Source organism: Entelurus aequoreus, linkage group LG18, assembly GCF_033978785.1.
Source record: "Entelurus aequoreus isolate RoL-2023_Sb linkage group LG18, RoL_Eaeq_v1.1, whole genome shotgun sequence".
NCBI classification, from domain to species: domain Eukaryota; kingdom Metazoa; phylum Chordata; class Actinopteri; order Syngnathiformes; family Syngnathidae; genus Entelurus; species Entelurus aequoreus.
The window spans coordinates 47,395,203-47,416,714 of record NC_084748.1 but is presented as its reverse complement, the minus strand read 5'-3'; the positions used below and the strand labels follow the sequence as shown (position 1 = coordinate 47,416,714).

Sequence of the window (21,512 nt, the reverse complement as noted above, 5' to 3'; positions counted from 1 at the left end):
TTAGATTGTCTAAGTTAATTGAAAGCATGCAAGCGAGTTAATGCTACCAGTAATACTTGCGATTAATCGTGACTAATCCAAATTCAAAAGTGTGATTAATTTCGATTTTAAAATGTATCAATAGACAGAATTACTAACAACATCTCGGTCATAATGAATTCACCTAATCTAGCCCGGAAGACTTCAGAGGAGGCTCGGCAGCTTGAGAAAAATAAAGATAATTTCAAATCCACGTAGCCTGCTTTAGCCATATGCTAAAAGCATAAGGAATCGGTTTGGGTGGTATCGGTATTTCAGTACCGCACACCACTACCAAAAGTATAAACAAGTTCTTAAACAAGTACAAACCCCCAAAGCAGTGAAGTTGTCACGTTGTGTAAATGGTAAAAAGAGAATACAATGATTTGCAAAATCCTTTTCAACTTATATTCAATTGAATGGACTGCAAAGACAAGATATTTCATGTTCACACTGAGAAACTTCAATTTTTTTTTGCAAATAATCATGAACTTAGAATTTAATGGCAGCAACACATTGCAAAGAAGGCATTTTTACCAGTGTGTTACATGGCCTTTCCTTTTAACAACACTCAGTAAAGGTTTGGGAAGTGAGGAGACACATTTTTGAAGTGGAATTATTTCCCATTCTTGCTTGATGTACAGCTTAAGTTGTTCAACAGTCTCCCTTCTCACATTTTAGCCTTCACACATTTTCAATGTCTGGACTATAGGCAGGCCAGTCTAGTACCCGCACTCTTTTACTATGAAGCCACGCTGTTGTAACACGTGGCTTGGCATTGTCTTGCTGAAATAAGCAGGGGCGTCCATGGTAACGTTGCTTGGATGGCAACATATGTTGCTCCAAAAGCTGTATGTACCTTTCAGCATTAATGGTGCCTTCACAGATGTGTAAGTTACCCATGTCTTGGCCACTAATACACCCCCATACCATCACACATGCTGCCTTTTACACTTTGCGCCTAGAACAATCCGGTCCTTTCGTCTTTGGTCCGGAGGACCACAGTTTCCAAAAACAATTTGAAATGTGGATTCGTCCGACCACAGAACACTTTTCCACTTTGTATCAGTCCATCTTAGATGAGCTCAGGCCCAGCAAAGCCGGCTGCATTTCTGGGTGTTGTTGATAAATGGCTTTGGCTTTGCATAGTAGAGTTTTAACTTGCACTTACAGATGTAGCGACCAACTATAGTTACTGACAGTGGGTTTCTGAAGTGTTCCTGAGCCCATGGGGTGATATCCTTTACACACTGATGTCGCTTTTTGATGCAGTACCGCCTGAGGGATCGAAGGTCTGTAATATCGTTGCTTACGTGCAGTGATTTCTCCAGATTCTCTGAACCTTTTGATGATATTACGGAGCGTAGATGGTGAAATCCCTAAATTCCTTGCAATAGCTGGTTGAGAAATGTTGTTCTTAAACAATTTGCTCAGGCATTTGTTGACAAAGTGGTGACCCTCGCCCCGTCCTTGTTTGTGAATGACTGAGCATTTCATGGAAGCTGCTTTTATACCCAATCATGGCACCCACCTGTTCCCAATTAGCCTGTTCACCTGTGGGATGTTCCAAATAAGTGTTTGATGAGCATTCCTCAACTTTATCAGTCTTTTTTGCCACTTGTGCCAGCTTTTTTGAAACACGTCGCAGGCATCAAATTCCAAATGAGCTAATATTTGCAAATAAATAACAGTTGGAATATCTTGTCTTTGCAGTCTATTCCATTTTTTTTTAAGTTGAAAAGGATTTGCAAATCATTATATTCTGTTTTTATTTACCATTTACACAACGTGGCAACTTGACTAGTTTCGGGTGTTGTATTACTGCAAAGGGGAGTAGAGTTAAAAAGATGATAAGTGAGCATGAGTTAGTACATATGTTAGTATTCTAAGTGTTAAAAATCACAACAATACGAGTTGGACAAAAGTTCTTCAGTCCACGTGGTCATGTCGGGATACGGCGTTACATAAAAGACCGCGGTCGATTCCCCGCAATGACACTGTGTGACCGCCAGCAGGATGCAGGACCGGCCCGCCCCGAGACGTCCGTGAGGAAGACCACTCCCTCCAAGATGCGTGCGTCTTCACGCTGACGTCAGCCTGCCTCCTCGGGATTAATCCGCCCGGAAAATCGCTGGTGATCCGGCCAATCGGCGCCGACATCTGTCCGCGGGGCCGGGAGTCCGGGAGCGTCGCACCCGTTACATGACGGCAAATCCCATCAAGACCGCCACACGTGACGCTTTATTGCCGACCTGCGTCATATCGAGCGAAGGCTTTTAAAAAGGCAGTTGTGGGAAATATTCCCAAGACCGTCCATTAGTGCCTTGCTGACTGGACTGAGAGCGCTGCCAAAGACCTTTAGGACCATTGACCCGCTGACGGTTACGCAAGCGCCACTTTTGGGTTCTGCTGGTTCTGACATAATAAGCCCTGCAACCTTGTCAGGGGGCCAAGTGGCGGATCGATTGTTCCTCTGGCAGCGGATTCAAGTCTTGTTCGGACCTCTGTCCCCGCAAGTTGGCGTCGAGCCGCCCGAGGCCAGAACCTGGTCAACTTAACTCCCGCTTTGTTGAAATGTTTTCTTTGGCTTTGCCCTTCCTTGGAAACCATAAACCAAAGAGCTGCAAACCGCAACCACTTCCTAGGAACATGATCATTGACAACGCAACCTTTTACTGCATAAACCAAGGCTGTCCAAAGTGCGCAGCTAATATGGTTTTCTACACCAAAATTCATCTATTTATTTATTATGGGTCCGCTGCAATGCAATGCAAGCAGCCCATATTATTATTGCTCATACGTCAGTTTATCGAACATATAGTTTTTCTACCCTAAACTCTGGCGGATAATAAGCGACGAACCGACCAACAAACCCCATATTATACTATTACTATTATTACACTAATTCTATGTTTTTTTTCTCTCTAATTAGACCGCCATACACCTTACAGTAACTTGGTATGTGACACATGCTAACTGATTGCATGCTAACGTTAGCTTACTAATTTTAGCATGCTAACTTTTTGCGCTAGTTTTGCAACCGTTTACCCCACCAATCACCCCCGTGCATGCCGCGTTTTTGACATTTAAAAGAATTCCAGATTTTTTTGACACTTAAAAGAAATCCCAATTTTATGACACTGGGAAAAAAATCCAGATTTTTCGACACTTAGAAAAAAATCCCGATTTTTTGACGCTTAGAAAAAATCCCGACTTTTTGAAACGTACAAAAAAATCCAGATTTTTTGAAACGTACAAAAAAATCCAGATTTTTTGAAACGTACAAAAAAATACCGATTTTTTGACACTTAGAAAAAATCTTGATTTTTTGAAACGTACAAAAAAATACCGATTTTTTGAAACGTACAAAAAAATCCCGATTTTTTGAAACGTACAAAAAAATACCGATTTTTTGACACTTAGAAAAAATCTTGATTTTTTGAAACGTACAAAAAAATCTCGATTTTTTGACACGTAGAAAAAAATCTCGATTTTTTTGACACTTAGAAAAAATCCAGACTTTTTGACACTTAGAAAAAATCCAGATTTTTTGACACTTAGAACAAATCCCAAGTTTTTGACACTTAAAAGAAATCCCAATTTTCTGAGACTGGGAAAAAAATCCAGATTTTTTGACACTTAGAAAAAATCCCAATTTTTTGACACTTAGAAAAAATCCCAATTTTTTGACACTTAGAAAAAATCCCAATTTTTTGACACTTAGAACAAATCCCGATTTTTTTAACACTTAGAAAAAATCCTGACTTTTTGACACTTAAAAGAAATCCAGATTTTTTTTGATACTTAAAAAAAATACCAATTTTCTTAGACTGAGAAAAAATCCCGACTTTTTGACACTTAGAAAAAATCCAGATTTTTTTTGACACTTAGAAAAAAATCCAGACTTTTTGAAACGTACAAAAAAATCCAAATTTTTTGACACTTAGAAAAAAATCCCGATTTTTTGACACTTAGAAAAAAATTCTGATTTTTTGACACTTAGAAAAAATCCCAATTTTTTGACACTTAGAACAAATCCCGATTTTTTTAACACTTAGAAAAAATCCTGACTTTTTGACACTTAAAAGAAATCCAGGTTTTTTTTGATACTTAAAAGAAATCCCGATTTTCTTAGACTGAGAAAAAATCCCGATTTTTTGACACTTAGAAAAAATCCTGACTTTTTGAAACGTACAAAAAAATCCCGATTTTTTGACACTTAGAAAAAAACCCAGACTTTTTGAAACGTACAAAAAAAATCCAAATTTTTTGACACTTAGAAAAAAATCCCGATTTTTTGACACTTAGAAAAAAATCCAGATTTTTTGACACTTAGAAAAAAATCCAGATTTTTTGACACTTAGAAAAAATCCCAATTTTTTTACACTTAGAACAAATCCAGATTTTTTTAACACTTAGAAAAAATCCTGACTTTTTGACACTTAAAAGAAATCCAGATTTTTTTTGATACTTAAAAGAAATCCCAATTTTCTTAGACTGAGAAAAAATCCTGACTTTTTGAAACGTACAAAAAAATCCCGATTTTTTGACACTTAGAAAAAATCCAGACTTTTTGAAAAGTACAAAAAAATCCAAATTTTTTGACACTTAGAAAAAATCCCGATTTTTTGACACTTAGAAAAAATCCAGAGTTTTAGACACTTAGAACAAATCCCGATTATTTGACACTTAGAAAAAATCCTGACTTTTTGACACTTAAAAGAAATCCAGATTTTTTTAGACTGAGAAAAAATCCCGACTTTTTGACACTTGGAAAAAATCCTGACTCTTTGAAACGTACAAAAAAATCCTGATTTTTTGACACTTAGAAAAAATCCAGACTTTTTGAAACGTACTAAAAAATACAGATTTTTTGACACTTAGAAAAAATCCCGATTTTTTGATACTTAGAAAAAAATCCCGATTTTTTGACACTTAGAAAAAATCCTGATTTTTTGACACTAAGAAAAAATCCCGATTTTTTGACACAAAAAATCCCAACTTTTTGACACAGAATTATTTTTTTTTGACACTTAGAAAAACAATAACCTTTTGACACTTAGAAAAAATCTCGACTTTTTGACACTTAGAGAAAATCCCGACTTTTTGACAGAAAAAAATCCCAACTTTTTGACAGAAAAACGTTGAACGTGACATTTACGCGTCCTGTGATTGGCTACTCACCTGGACTGTAGCGAATGAATTTGAAACATGCTGACTGTTATCATGCTATCATGTTATCATTTTGGTGTAAAAATGCTACTGTTTTAGGCTAGCTCTGTGGCTCAGTTTGTACAGTGACACCTAAAACTCACAGATTCAGACACTCTGCACCATCTAATAAGTACGGCGGCTTCCGGCGACCCCCGGCCAGAGGTCCAGGGCACAGATAGCAGGTCCATCAAAATTTCCGCGGGAATTTTCTAGTTGCTCATACTTCACAGTTTACTAAAAATATATTTTTTTCTATCCTAAACTCTTGCGGATAGTAAGCGACGAACCGACCAACAAACCCCCACATGTTATACCAGCGGAAAGGTCTCGTTCAGGGCAAGAGAGGAACTTCAAGTGGGGTACACTTCGTGTTACCATGGTAACACTAATCACGAACAAAAAAAAAATTGGGCCACTAGAATGGGTACGCACCTTTATAATGGCGGATATTTCCAGCCAAAAAGACAAGAGTACCTCCTCTTGTAGCTCAGCCATTCTTTCATGTAGCTCGGTGCTTAATATCTCATTTTGTTCACACACTTGTCTACTTCGACCCTGGCTACAAAGTTTTGACGTCCAATGTTTGGTTTTGGCTGGACGGCCATCGGAGTGAGGCGAGCGCCATCGGCCTTCCTCCATTAAAGCGGATGGCTCAAGCTCTAATTTACTCGAGGCTGACAGGCCTGAAATTGTGCTTTTCCTGTCATCTTTTATGCCACTGTCATGTGTTACAACCGTTCCACTGTCAAAACATTACATTTAATGAGGATAACTGGAAAAATTCCCGGTTTTCCCGAAATTCCTCAATACCATTTTTCAGTGAAAAATGTTACTACTTCAAGATTGCTCGAACGATTTGAAATATTCCAACACCAACCATTTCAATTCATTCAGAACATTCAAGTCTTTTAACATTTTCCAAAAAATACACTTTTTTACGAAATTCCCAAATTTCCATTAAATTCCCATTGAAAAGAATGGGACATTTTTCAAAGTTCCACAATTCCCACATTTTGTATCCGATTCAAACCGTTCCAATGCCAAAATATTTAGCTTGTTCAAAATTGTTGTGCTCTCATTCAACAATTAAAAAAAACAACCCGGATTTCCAAGAATTCCCACTTTTCAGGGACATTTTCCCCATTCAAAATGAATGATCAATGTTATAAACTTCCACAATTTGCACAGTTTTCAACCGATTCAAACCATTCCACCGTCAACTCATATGTGACGGCCCGGGCGCATGCCAATGCGCACTCATCAATGAACCCCAAGGAGGTTCCCACGGCCGCTCATCTCCTGCACGCGTCACTCAATCAATCAGCACTCAGCGCACCTGTCAGTGATGAGCTTCCTGGGCTTCTTAAGCCAGTGCAGACCTGCGTTCTGGGCCAGAACGTAATCATCTGTTCCCGTACAACCTTCGTTCCCGCGTTGACGAGCTGTGTGTCTCGTCATTCTTTGTTCCTCTGCTTCCCGGACTGACTCTTGGATCTCGACCTCCCGCTTGGACACGGACCTCCAACTGCTTTGGCCCCCGACTTCCTGCTTGTCTTACTGACATTCGAGCCTGCCTTTCCCCTCCGGGACTTCCGCCTCTCGCTCCACACTCCCTGTAACACACAACAGCTAATCTCCACACATAGTCTCACACACACACACACACTTTTGGATTTTTGTCACACTCCATTCCCTTGTTTAATTTATATTTTTGTTTGTTATTTTATATATATACATCTATATATATATCTATATCTATATATATATATATATATATATATATATATATATATATATATATATATATATATATATATATATATATATATATATATATATATATATATATATATATATATATATATATATATATATATATATACACTACCGTTCAAAAGTTTGGGGTCACCCAAACAATTTAGTGGAATAGCCTTCATCTCTAAGAACAAGAATAGACTGTTGAGTTTCAGATGAAAGTTCTCTTTTTCTGGCCATTTTGAGCGTTTAATTGACCCCACAAATGTGATGCTCCAGAAACTCAATCTGCTCAAAGGAAGGTCAGTTTTGTAGCTTCTGTAACGAGCTAAACTGTTTTCAGATGTGTGAACATGATTGCACAAGGGTTTTCTAATCATCAATTAGCCTTCTGAGCCAATGAGCAAACACATTGTACCATTAGAACACTGGAGTGATAGTTTCCGGAAATGGGCCTCTATACACCTATGTAGATATTGCACCAAAAACCAGACATTTGCAGCTAGAATAGTCATTTACCACATTAGCAATGTATAGAGTGTATTTCTTTAAAGTTAAGACTAGTTTAAAGTTATCTTCATTGAAAAGTACAGTGCTTTTCCTTCAAAAATATGGACATTTCAATGTGACCCCAAACTTTTGAACGGTAGTATATATATATATATATATATATATATATATATATATATATATATATATATATATATATATATATATATATATATATATATATAATCAATCATAGAGCTAAACTACGCCCCCTTGTTGTCTGTGCCGTCTACTCCTCCCGTACATAACAACATTCCACTAACACTTTCCCAAGTTCTAAACCAAATTCCGTTTTTCCTGGAAATGTAAACTATTCTTACATTCATACTACATTCTGTCAGCATTTCAGTTCAACTTCAGCATTGGAGCATTCACACGTAATTCCTTCAGGAATTGCCTCATCTAATTTTTTTACACATTCTACAAATAATCATTCCAAAAAAAAAGATACAAAGTGTAAAAAAAGAAAAAAACAGGTGTAATTTAACAAGAAAAAGTTGCAATGTTTATTCTAATAACACAAAGCTGCCATGTAGGAAGTTTTTGGTTTTTTTTCATTTAAAACGGTCCTTGTTTGAAAATATAATAATGAATCAAAATCTAAGTTTTGGTGAATTTATGACCTACCGTAATCAAATCTCTAATTATTTCACATCAAATATTACACTTTGATGTATTTTTTGGGGAAAGTGTTGCACATTTTGTGTGTTTGCCATAAAAAAAACTAAGTTTTCTATGACAAAAAGGACATCAGACAAACTAACCAAAAACTAAAAATACATAAATAAAAACCCAAAACATAAAAAATAAAAAAATACCTATAATCAACAGATATATCTGAATTGATCTAGATGTGAAAGGTTTATGGGTTAAAAGTAAAAAAAAAAAAAAAAAACACTTTTATGAGTGGAGCCTTTTTGAATCCCCAAGAACTAACTCTCTTTGCTCAAAATATAATAATGAATCAAAATCTAAGTTTTGGTAAATTATTGACCTATTCAAGTCTCTAATGACTTCACATCAAATATTACACTTTGATGTATTTTTTGGGGGAAATGTTGCATATTTTGTGTGTTTACCATAAAAAACTAAGTTGTCTATGACAAAAAGGACATCTGACAAAAAAAACCATAAAAACATTTTTAAAAATACTTATAATCAACAGATATATCTGAAGTTGATCAAGATATGAGAGATATATGGGTTAAAAGTTTAAAAAAAAAATGTTTTGAATCCCTAAGAACTTTAGTGGGATTTTTTTCTTAAAAACTGTCTTTGCTCAAAATATAATAATGAATCAAAATCCAAGTTTTGGTAAATTATTGACCTATTCAAGTCTCTAATGACTTCACATCAAATATTACACTTTGACATATTTTTGGAGGGAAATGTTGCATATTTTGTGTGTTTGCCATAAAAATAAACAAAGTTTTCTAGTTGCCCTTTACACTGACCACACAGTCAATGTAGTTACGTTATGGATAGGGGGTTTAGGGTTAGGACTAGTGCTGTCAAATGCTGAACATGGATTCATTTGGATTAATCACCATTAAAAATCTCTCGTTTGAATTCTATACTAATCGTTTTTCATTTTGCATGAGCAAAGAGACTCAAGAAAGACGGAACTATTTGTTAGGGGTGTGAATCTTTGGGCACCTAACGAGTCAATCCGATTCCTAGGGTAAAGATTCGTTTTAGAGTCGATTCTCGATTCAAACAGATTCTCATAATGTATTCTTTGGTTTATTAATTATAATGAAACTTTTTCAAAACAGGTTACAGGTCAGAAACGCTCCTTCTAGTTGCATGAAGACGGCATAAAAACGTATAGTTTTTAAATGTATTCTTATTTTTAAAATAATAAATTAAATGTATTTTCTTTAAGTTATTGCGTGTAAACGCTCCAATGCTGAAGTTGAAGTGAAATGCTGACAGAATGTAGTATGAATGTAAGAATAGTTTGAATGTTGGAATGGTTTGAATGTTGAAGAGTTTGAATTTCCAGGAAAACCAGAATTTGGTTTGGAACTTGGGAAAGTGTTAGTTTGAATGTCCAGGATGAGTGGAATGTGTTGAAGGTGGTATGGTTTGAATAGGTTAAAATATGTGGGAATTGTCCTGGAAATTTTGGGAAAAGCTTCAGCAAGAAATGCTTCAGCAAGAAATGCTGACGCAGTGACAGTTTTTTAATTTAAAAATGGTTTTACGGAATTTCGGGAAAAGTTCTTAAACCAACTTGTTTTTTTGTCCTGACAAAGAGGAATGTTTTGACAGTGGAACGCTTGAAAAGGGTTAACAAATGTGAAAGGAGTCATCGCACTGAAAAAAGTTGGAAATAAGGTTAGAAAAAAAACAGGAATTCCTAGAAATGTGTTGAACGTGGAACAAGTTTGAATTTCCAGGATGAATCGAATGTGGGAATTGTGGAAGTTGGAAAAATGTCCCATCCCTTTAATGAGAATTTCATGGAAATTGGGGAATTTCAGGAAAAGCGGGAATTTTCTGGAAAATGCTAAAAAAAAAAAATTCTGTTCTGAATGAGTGTTGTCATTTTTTTTGAAAACGGTCGAGAAATGTTAAAGTAGTAACATTTTTACCCGAGAAATGCTACTACAAATTTCCTGGATTTTCGGAAAAAACAGGAAATTTTCCAATTCAAAAGACAACTTCTCTTTTGTCCTGATTAAGAGGGTCCGGAATTTACGGTATATTTGTTCTTCAGACAGTAATGTGTTTATATAAGTTTGGATTGGGATATGTTGTTTATTATTTATTTATCATTTTAGAATTTCAACAGACACTCGTAAACATGTTAGCATATTAGCTAATGCTAACGACGCCAGCGTCATTACATTACGATAGCACGTACAAATATGCATTAAAACACTCCTGCAGACATCACACATGGGACACTTTAGTAAGGAAGAATAGTTTTAGTTATATTGTAAAACTTACAAACCTTGCTTGGAGTGATGGATGAAGAATACATAGGAGTAGGAACGCTATGGACGGCTTCGTTCATTCATTTCCTGTCCCGCTGGCAGCAATTTTTGTACTCGCTCGTATAGAAGCAGCCTTCGTACCACAGCAATTTTTTTTAGATGTGATGAGAACGGAATTTCCGAAGAGTGGACTTATTTCACAGCGGAGGCGAGGACTACTTTTCGTTCAGCGGCGACACTTCCAACAGTACACACACACACACACCATTTCTCTACCCTCTCTGTCTGCTCTTTTATCCTTGTAAGCGGATAGTCATTTTTAAGATGTTTATTATTGTAGAAAAATGCTAATTTGGGATTTTTGTGATTTCTGATCATTTGTGAGGGCATCAAAGGGACTTCTGTGTTGGCAAAACAGCGCAGTTCAGGATGTCGTTGTTGTTTTCCTGGCTTTGTTAACAAATATAAAGTTAATCCATCACCTCCTTGTTATGTTTGTTTGACATACAATACTGTACAGTACTTGATATTGTGTATAAAGTGTGACTACTTGCGTATTAAAATAGTAGTTTTTTTTTTGGTTTGTTTTCAGAAAATGTGTGATGAGAAGACGCTGTCGTTGACAAATGCGAGGCAGACCTGAGCTCAAATTGCATCCCGGTCCAGCAACAGAACTTTCATGGTTGGCACCGCCCGTCCCAGCCTACATTACTGCACCAGCAGACAAAGACTGATGATCACCATTGCCATGGGGGCGGTGCGAGTCAACAGGTAGGATAGGGAATGTCGACTTCAGTAAACATACTCACTATTATGTTAGATCCACTATGGACTGGACTCTCACACTATTATGTTAGATCCACTACGGACTGGACTCTCACACTATTATGTTAGATCCACTATGGACTGGACTCTCACTATTATGTTAGATCCACTATGGACTGGACTCTCACACTATTATGTTAGATCCACTATGGACTGGACTCTCACACTATTATGTTAGATCCACTATGGACTGGACTCTCACACTATTATGTTAGATCCACTGTGGACTGGACTCTCACTATTATGTTAGATCCACTATGGACTGGACTCTCACACTATTATGTTAGATCCACTATGGACTGGACTCTCACACTATTATGTTAGATCCACTATGGACTGGACTCTCACTATTATGTTAGATCCACTATGGACTGGACTCTCACACTATTATGTTAGATCCACTATGGACTGGACTCTCACACTATTATGTTAGATCCACTATGGACTGGACTCTCACACTATTATGTTAGATCCACTATGGACTGGACTCTCACACTATTATGTTAGATCCACTATGGACTGGACTCTCACTATTATGTTAGATCCACTATGGACTGGACTCTCACACTATTATGTTAGATCCACTATGGACTGGACTCTCACACTATTATGTTAGATCCACCATGGACTGGACTCTCACACTATTATGTTAGATCCACTATGGACTGGACTCTTACTATTATGTTAGATCCATTATGGACTGGACTCTCACTATTATGTTAAATCCACTATGGACTGGACTCTCACACTATTATGTTAGATCCACTATGGACAGGACTCTCACACTATTATGTTAGATCCACTATGGACTGGACTCTCACACTATTATGTTAGATCCACTATGGACTGGACTCTCACACTATTATGTTAGATCCACTATGGACTGGACTCTCACTATTATGTTAGATCCACTATGGACTGGACTCTCACACTATTATGTTAGATCCACTATGGACTGGACTCTCACACTATTATGTTAGATCCACTATGGACTGGACTCTCACACTATTATGTTAGATCCACTATGGACTGGACTCTCACTATTATGTTAGATCCACTATGGACTGGACTCTCACACTATTATGTTAGATCCACTATGGACTGGACTCTCACACTATTATGTTAGATCCACTATGGACTGGACTCTCACACTATTATGTTAGATCCACTATGGACTGGACTCTCACACTATTATGTTAGATCCACTATGGACTGGACTCTCAATATTAAAATGTTCTTGTCCCTGTCAAAGGTCGAGCAGCAGCATTTTGTACCAACTGTAATCTTTTAATGATAGCAATGGGGATACCTCCAAATAAAACGTTACAGTAATGTTTAACTGATCAAATAAATAGACCAAAAACTAATGTCCATGATGAGTCTCAAAATAAGAATATATTTGTTGACGGGAGAAGTCCGGCCCCTCTGTCCTTAGCTTCCTAGAAATGTTGCCCCTAGAGTAATATATTTATATGTACTTGGCGTATATCCGAGACCTACCGTCCTCTACAGTGGACATTTATGTTTTGCATAACCATTGCAGAGTAGGCTGGTTCGCACGACGATATCATCAATGTACGGTTTTCAGTAACTGCATTTGTATTTTCTTGTATTTTCAGCCCCATCACCAGTGTGTGTTAGAGTGTTAGAAAACTTGTTAGCTGTTGAAACTAAAAACCAAAAACCACTCAGTGTTGACACGGAGATCATCTTCTGTTTTTCAGATACAGCATTGTTTCCACAGACGAGGACGCCCTGAAGATCTCAGCCCTGAGCCTCCATAATGGCCACAGTCCTCTGACTCAGCAGACCCTGACGGGATCCTGCATGCATGCTGAGGATGAAGGAGCGGTAAAATACCCCGGGGAACAAGAAGGACGTGGGGCTTTGTCTCTGAGACCGACGGACGACTCCATGGTCCCCAACAGCAGCCGCGCTTCGCCGTCCTGTCGACATGTCGGCTTCGACTTGGGCACGGGTCGCCTCCGCAGTCGGTTTGTGAAGAAGAACGGCCAGTGTAACGTGGTCTTTGATAACATGGAGGATAAACAACGCAGATACCTGGCTGACATTTTCACCACCTGTGTGGACATACGCTGGCGCTACCTGCTGCTCATCTTCACCACCACTTTCCTTTTGTCCTGGTTGTTTTTCGGTGTGGTCTTCTGGGGAGTGGCGCTAGTTCATGGAGACTTCGACCTCCACGCCGCCGTACAAGAAGGAGACTCTCCAAGCAAGGCGGAAGACGACCAGGACAAATGGCGGCCATGTATTCTGCACATCCAGGGCTTTATCGGAGCGTTCCTCTTCTCTATAGAGACCCAAACTACCATTGGATACGGTTTTCGGTGCGTCACGGAAGAGTGCCCAGTGGCTGTGGTGACCGTGGTTGTGCAGTCCATCGTGGGCTGCATTATTGATTCCTTCATGATAGGTACCATCATGGCCAAGATGGTGCGGCCCAAGAAGCGGGCTCAGACCTTGCTCTTCTCGCATCATGCCGTCATCGCGTTACGAGACGGGAAGCTGTGCCTGATGTGGCGCCTGGGGAACATGCGTAAGAGCCACATCGTCGAGGCGCATGTCCGTGCCCAGCTCATTAAGCCCAAAGTAACTGCTGAGGGCGAGTACCTCCCTTTGGAGCAAACAGACATAGACGTCGGTTATGACGACGGTCTGGACCGACTATTTCTAGTGTCACCGCTGGTGGTGGTCCACGAGATCAACAAGAGCAGTCCTCTGTACGATCTGAGTAGCACAGACTTACAGAAGGAAGACTTTGAGATTGTGGTCATCCTGGAGGGAATGGTGGAGGCCACGGCAATGACTACCCAGGCTCGTAGCTCCTACTTAGCCAAGGAGATATTATGGGGTCAACGCTTTGAGCCGGTGGTCTTTGAGAAGGGGAACCGCTACCATGTGGACTACTCTCGCTTCCACAAGACGTACGAAGTGCCATCCACCCCTCACTGCAGTGCCAGGGAGCTCAGCCAGAAGGCGGGCAGCGGCGGTCCGCCCTCGTCTTCAGCATCGAGTTTCTCCAGGTCGCCGTCACCGTTTGCTCCGAGGGCGGCCCGCCAAATCCTGGGCCTCCACTCCCCGAGCGCCTTCTGTTACGAAAACGAGGTAGCACTTTGCTGCGGGGATGATGACGAGGAGGAGGAGGAGAACAGGGAGTCGGGAAGCCTAGAAGAGGCAAAGTTGCGAGGAGAATTTCACCTGGGCCTCAAGGAGACATTTGTAAAGGAGCAGATGGTTGAGATGCTCTGCATGCTGGACACCGACAATCAGATCAGTCTTGACAAACTACAGCCCGGTCTACCTTTATACATCAGTCGAGAGTCTGGAGTCTGAAGCCAGTCACCAGTCAAGACCTCCTTTTTGTTTCCTCTCAATATCCGAGTCCTTTGAACTCATCTGGAACGAAAGGTTCAGGAAGGATGCAACATTTTTTGCTGCTTTCTCTCAAACTCATGTCTTGGCTTCAGCCAAAAAACTGTGCTGGTTTCAGGAATTGTACATTCTCTTCTAGGTAACAACGACTATGGATTTATCTCCAGTGACAAGAACTATAACTGCACGAGCTCTGAGGAAACCAAACTTGCATTTTGTAAATATAGTGTGCTTTCATTGCAGATACAGTGGTACCTCAACTTGAGAGTGTTCTGAGATAAGAGCTAATTGTAATGCGTTAAAGGGGACCTACTATGCAAAAGCAACTTTTCTTAACGATTGGTACATGTTTTTGTGTATTTGGGATCTGCATAAGTCCCGAAAAGGTGACATACACCATGGAGGCATGGCGGAGATGTTTATAAAACAATCTTGCCTTCCTTCATACTTCCTCCAAACGAGCTGTTTGGAATTTGCACACGTTCTTACCAGGTGTGACGTTCGCAGATGTACCCATATATGGTAGAGATTTACCCGAAGAGATTTGCGCGAGTCCGCCATTTTAGTATGATGTTGTAGTCAATAAGTTCCTTCTTATTCGCGGGCAAACTGGCTCGTACATGCACGTGCATCCTCGGCGATTGCCATTTCTGATACAAAGTAGCGAACAGTTGTAACTGAGGCTGCACGATGGAATTGTTTTATAAAACAATTTATTGATTAGTGATTAGGCAATTTCCCATTTTGAAATGACTATAACTACATTCTAAGTGAATATTTAAATGTCGGTCAGTGCCAAGGAGTATTAGGGCCATACATAAAAAAATAGATTTATCTTTATTAAATACATTTTTTTTTAGCACAAAAGTCATAGAGAATAAAATGTTGATTTTGTTTGAGGATAGAATTCCAAAATAATAATATATAAAGAAGTAATCTGACTAAAACAAAGTCATATTTTCACAGGAAAAAGTGATGAAGTGGTATTTTCAAAAACCTTTTTTTTTTTTTTTTAAAGAGATTTTGCAAAAAAATATGTATTTTTTGCATCCTACCGATGTTTTTCTCAATAAATAAATGTCTGTCTCCCATGTTTTTCATTCCTAAATTACAATTTATTTTGCGATTTATGACCTTTTAAAGAAAAAATATTACTTGGCGGTTACATTTTATTTTCGTACGATTAGAACTACTTAAGAAAAAAATGACAAAATGTTTTTATTCTTTAAGACGACAATTATCGAAAAATATCACCTTTTGATGCACCCTTTTAAGACTATGATCCTTTTTGAAAAATTAAGACGTTGTTATCGTGAAATTTAGTTTTTTTAAGAAAAAAAATGCAACAGCATTCTTGTAGGATTATGACTTTATCAAAAAAAAATTTTTTTAAATTAAATTGTTATTTATTTGTTTTACTTCATGACGTTTTTTTAACAGAAATAACTTAATTCCCTAGCTAATTCGCCTTTTTCTTGATAAAACTTGATCTTGGTCAAATTTGGGTCAAATTCTTAAAAAAATTAAAAAATCAAATTAAAGTATTATGTAATCAACCAATCAATCAATGTTTATTTATATAGCCCTAAATCACAAGTGTCTCAAAGGGCTGTACAAGCCACAACGACATCCTCGGTACAGAGCCCACATAATAATAGTAATAATAAAGAATAATAAATAATAATAATAAATAAATAATAATAAAGAAAATGTTTTACCATCATTCATTTTTAAAATAGCAACATTAAAAAATTAAATAAATCTGACTTCATTCCTGTAAGATTAATTTCTGTGCGACATTCCAAATTCGACGACAAAAAAATGACAGCATCCAACGTCGTTTTACCAACTGGGGAAAAAAGTAAAATTTTTGTTTACAGAAATGAGTCACTTAAAAGTTTTTGTTTATTTATTTAGAATAAAGTCATTTACCTTTTGAATAACAGTACAATGGTCAAAAATTCTACAGTAATGGAAAATTTAAGTTGAAATCATATTAAATGGTTACTTGCATTATTATTATATTTTATGATTACTTTACATTATAAACACTGTTTAGTTCTATTGATTATTTCTTCGGTTTAAGAGCATGATGTAGACCAGGGGTGTACAAACGTATTGCCATATATATATATATATATATATATATATATATATATATATATATATATATATATATATATATATATATATATACACAAAACCCAAAAGCAGTGAAGTTGTCACCGTTGTGTAAATGGTAAATAAAAAGAGAATACAATGATTTGCAAATCGTTTTCAATTTATATTCAATTGAATAGACTGCAAAGACAAGATATTTCATGTTCACACTAAGAAACTTTTTTTTTTTTTTTTTTTACAAATAATCATGAACTTAGAATTTAATGGCAGCAACACATTACAAAAAAGTTGTCACAGGGGCATTTTCACCACTGTGTTACATGGCCTTTCCTTTTAACAACACTCAGTAAAGGTTTGAGAACTGAGGAGACACATTTGCGAAGCCGGCGGCGTTTCCGGGTGTTGTTGATAAATGGCTTTGGCTTTGCATAGTAGAGTTTTAACTTGCACTTACAGATGTAGCGACCGACTGTAGTTACTGACAGTGGTTTTCTGAAGTGTTCCTGAGCCCATGTGGTGATATCCTTTACACACAGATGTCACTTTTTGATGCAGTACCGCCTGAGGGATCAAAGGCGACGAGCATTCAATGTTACGTGCTGTGATTTCTCCGGATTCCCTGAACCTTTTGATGATATTACGGAGCGTAGATGGTGAAATCCCTAAATTCCTTGCAATAGCTGGTTGAGAAATGTTGTTCTTGAACAATTTGCTCAGGCATTTGTTGACAAAGTGGTGACCCTCGCCCCGTCCTTGTTTGTGAATGACTGAGCATTTCATGGAAGCTGCTTTTATACCCAATCATGGCACCCACCTGTTCCCAATTAGCCTGTTCACCTGTGGGATGTTCCAAATAAGTCTTTGACGAGCATTCCTCAACTTTCTCACTCTTTTTTTGCCACCTGTGCCAGCTTTTTTGAAACATGTTCAGTGTTTCCCATAAACTGCCAAGATACCTGTGGCGGTGGGGGCGTGGCTATGGGCGTTGTCACCACAACATTTTCTAACTTACATCTGTGAGTAGTCTCGCTATGGAAGCACCAAAAACCAACGGTGCAGCAAAGATGACGGGGAGAAGACGCTGTCGAAGTGGAGGCACGTATGAAAGCAGCATGAAGACTGTCTGTAAAACATAATCTATGCAACATTTGGACCAAAGAACGTTACGTAGACCGCAAGTTGACAGCCAAAATTTGAGAAAACATCTGGTCTTACCCAGATGTTGGATAAGTTTGTTTTTTCCGACCACGAGAAGGACGAAAGTGCGCATGATTTGACATACAAGTGTTTTGTGTTAAGAGCTTCGTTACACAACCAATTGAGCTCCCAATTTGAGGTACTACTGTACTTAGTAGAAACAGATTGAAATGTAGGCTTGCTCTCACTCCTCTTTAGTTCACTTGATGGGCTCGTAAAGTCTCTTCCCCTTTCCTTAAAAAGGTCCACCATGATCCGTCACAGCAGACCACACCTTCAAAAGAAGCATAACAGAGAGGAGAAACCCTACGAATGTTTATGTATTTTTTTTTTTTAATTGACGTTCATCATCCGACGTACAGCAGCTCACAACAATGACATTTCAGCATTGCATTATTTTTTTCTCAAGGGACAAAAGGTGTGGAAATGTTACTTTAGAGTAGTCAGTGTGCAGCTTGCGTAACAGCAGAGATGCGCTGTCCTCTAAAATGAGTCTAAGTGGGCGTGTTGTACCTGATTTTCGTCTCCCGTTTCAAGGTCAGTTATAAAATAGCCATAGTAAATATTAAAATGGAATACATTTGGAGTATATAAATATACCCCATAAATCCATTTTCTACCGCTTGTCCCTTTTGGGGTGGCGGAGGGTGCTGGAGCCTATCTCAACTGCATTCGGGCGGAAGGCGGGGTACACCCTGGACAAGCCGCCACCTCATCACAGGGCCAACACAGATAGACAGACAACATTCACACTCTAGGGACCATTTAGTGTTGCCAATCAACCTATCCATTTTAATTCATTATTATTTTTTGAGCAATGACACTTAAAAACAAATCGCACTAAAATTATTGGGGATCCAAAAGGGTCCTACTCATTAAAGTGTTAAAAATAAATACTTTTTTTTTTTTATTGTTTACTTTTAACCCAATAATCTTGAGATTAACTTCAGATCCATCCGTCAATTATACGTTTTATTGTTGTTTATGTTTTTTTTTTTTTTTTTTTTTTTAAAAACAGCTTAGTTTTTTATATGGCAAACACAAAATATGCAACATTTTCCCCCCAAAAATATCTCAAAGTGGAATATTTAATGTGACGTAATTGGAGCCTTAAATAGGTCAATAATACATAATGACATTGATTTTGATTCATTATTATTTTTTAAAAGAAAGAAACAGCCTGCATGGCAGCTTTGGCGTTATTAGAGTAAACAAAACCAAATTGAATGAGATAATGGGCCACATGAAATGATGTGGCAGACCACGTTGAATGAAATGGCGGGCCAATTTAAATGATTCGGCGGCCCACCTAAAATGACTCTGCAGACCGCATTGAATGATATGACGGGCCACATTAAATGAAGTACTGGACCACATTTTAAGGTGTGGCAAGCCACATTAAATAACGCGACAGACCACTTTAAATGAAGTTGCGGACCACAATAAATGACGCAACAGACCACATTAAATGATGTGACGGACCTTATTGAATGACGTGGCGGGTCATATTGATTGATAGAATGGGCCACAATAAATGATGTGGCTAAACACATTAAATGACGTGGTGGACCACGTTAAATGATGGGGCGGACCATATTAAATGATGTGGCAGATCACGTTAAATGACATTGCGGGCCATTTTACATGACGTGACAGACCAGATAAAATGACGTGGAAGAACACATTGAATGGCATGACAGGCCAATTTGAATGATTTGCTGGGCCACTTAAAACAACTTTGCGGACAGCATTGAATGACATGACGGGCCACCTTAAATGACGTCGTGGACCACCTTGATGAAATTGAATAAGATAATGGGCCACATTAAATTACTTGATGGACCACTTTAAATTATGTGGCAGACCACTTTAAATGATGTGGCAGACCACAATAAATGATGTGGCAGATCACGTTGAATGACATGGTGGGCTCATTGAAATGATTTGGCGGGCCACTTAAAATGACTTTGTGGACCATGTTGAATGACATGACGGGCCACCTTAAATGACGAGGTGAACCACATTTTAGGATGTGGCGGACCACTTTAAAGGATGTGGCGGACCATGTTAAATGACGTGGAAGACCACGTTGAATGACATGGCGGGCCACTTTAAATGATTTGGTGGGCCACTTAAAATAACTTTGCGGCCCACATTGAATGACATGACGGGCCACATTAAATGATGTGGCGAACCACATTTTAGGACGTGGCGGACCACGTTAAATGATGTGGCGGACGACATTATATGACGTGGCAGTCCACAATAAATGATGCGACAGGCCAATTTAAATGATGTGATAGACCATACGGAATGACGTGGCAGGTCAAATTGAAGGACATGATGGGCCAGATTAAATTACATGGCGGACCACGTTAAATGACATGACGGGCCACATTAAATGACATGAAGGACCACCTTAAATGACATGATGGGCCACATTAAATGATATGGCGGACCACCTTAAATGACATGGCAGACCACAATAAATGATGTGGCAGATCACGTTGAATGACATGGTGGGCTCATTGAAATGATTTGGCGGGCCACTTAAAATGACTTTGTGGACCATGTTGAATGACATGACGGGCCACATTAAATGACGAGGTGAACCACATTTTAGGATGTGGCGGACCACTTTAAAGGATGTGGCGGACCATGTTAAATGAAGTGGAAGACCACGTTGAATGACATGGCGGGCCACTTTAAATGATTTGGTGGGCCACTTAAAATAACTTTGCGGCCCACATTGAATGACATGACGGGCCACATTAAATGATACATTGAATGACATGACGGGCCACATTAAATGATGTGGCGAACCACATTTTAGGATACGTTAAATGATGTGGCGGACGACATTATATGACGTGGCAGTCCACAATAAATGATGCGACAGGCCAAATTAAATGATGTGATAGACCATACTGAATGACGTGGCAGGTCAAATTGAATGACATGATGGGCCACATTAAATTACATGGCGGACAACCTTAAATGACATGATGGGCCACATTAAATGACATGGCAGACCACCTTAAATGACATGATGGGCCACATTAAATGACGAGGTGAACCACATTTTAGGATGTGGCGGACCACTTTAAAGGATGTGGCGGACCATGTTAAATGACGTGGAAGACCACGTTGAATGACATGGCGGGCCACTTTAAATGATTTGGTGGGCCACTTAAAATAACTTTGCGGCCCACATTGAATGACATGACGGGCCACATTAAATGATGTGGCGAACCACATTTTAGGACATGGCGGACCACATTAAATGATGTGGCGGACGACATTATATGATGTGGCAGTCCACAATAAATGGTGCGATAGGCCAATTTAAATGATGTGATAGACCATACGGAATGACGTGGCAGGTCAAATTGAATGACATGATGGGCCACATTAAATTACATGGCGGACCACATTAAATGACATGATGGGCCACATTAAATGACATGAAGGACCACTTTAAATGACATGATGGGCCAC

General features: G+C 38.6%; 1 protein-coding gene across 1 annotated transcript in view; it reads left to right on the top strand.

Moving 5' to 3' along the window:
* LOC133634204 (ATP-sensitive inward rectifier potassium channel 12-like) overlaps positions 1–15,970 on the top strand; it is a 28,037-nt gene extending 12,067 nt beyond the window's left edge. The window contains exons 2-3 of the mRNA XM_062027290.1: positions 11,071–11,249; positions 13,028–15,970. Of these exons, the coding sequence (XP_061883274.1) occupies positions 11,158–11,249; positions 13,028–14,657 (1,722 nt within the window). The 5' untranslated portion in view covers positions 11,071–11,157 and the 3' untranslated portion in view covers positions 14,658–15,970. The remainder of the gene's footprint in view (positions 1–11,070; positions 11,250–13,027) is intronic.
* The last annotated feature ends 5,542 nt before the right edge of the window (positions 15,971–21,512 follow it).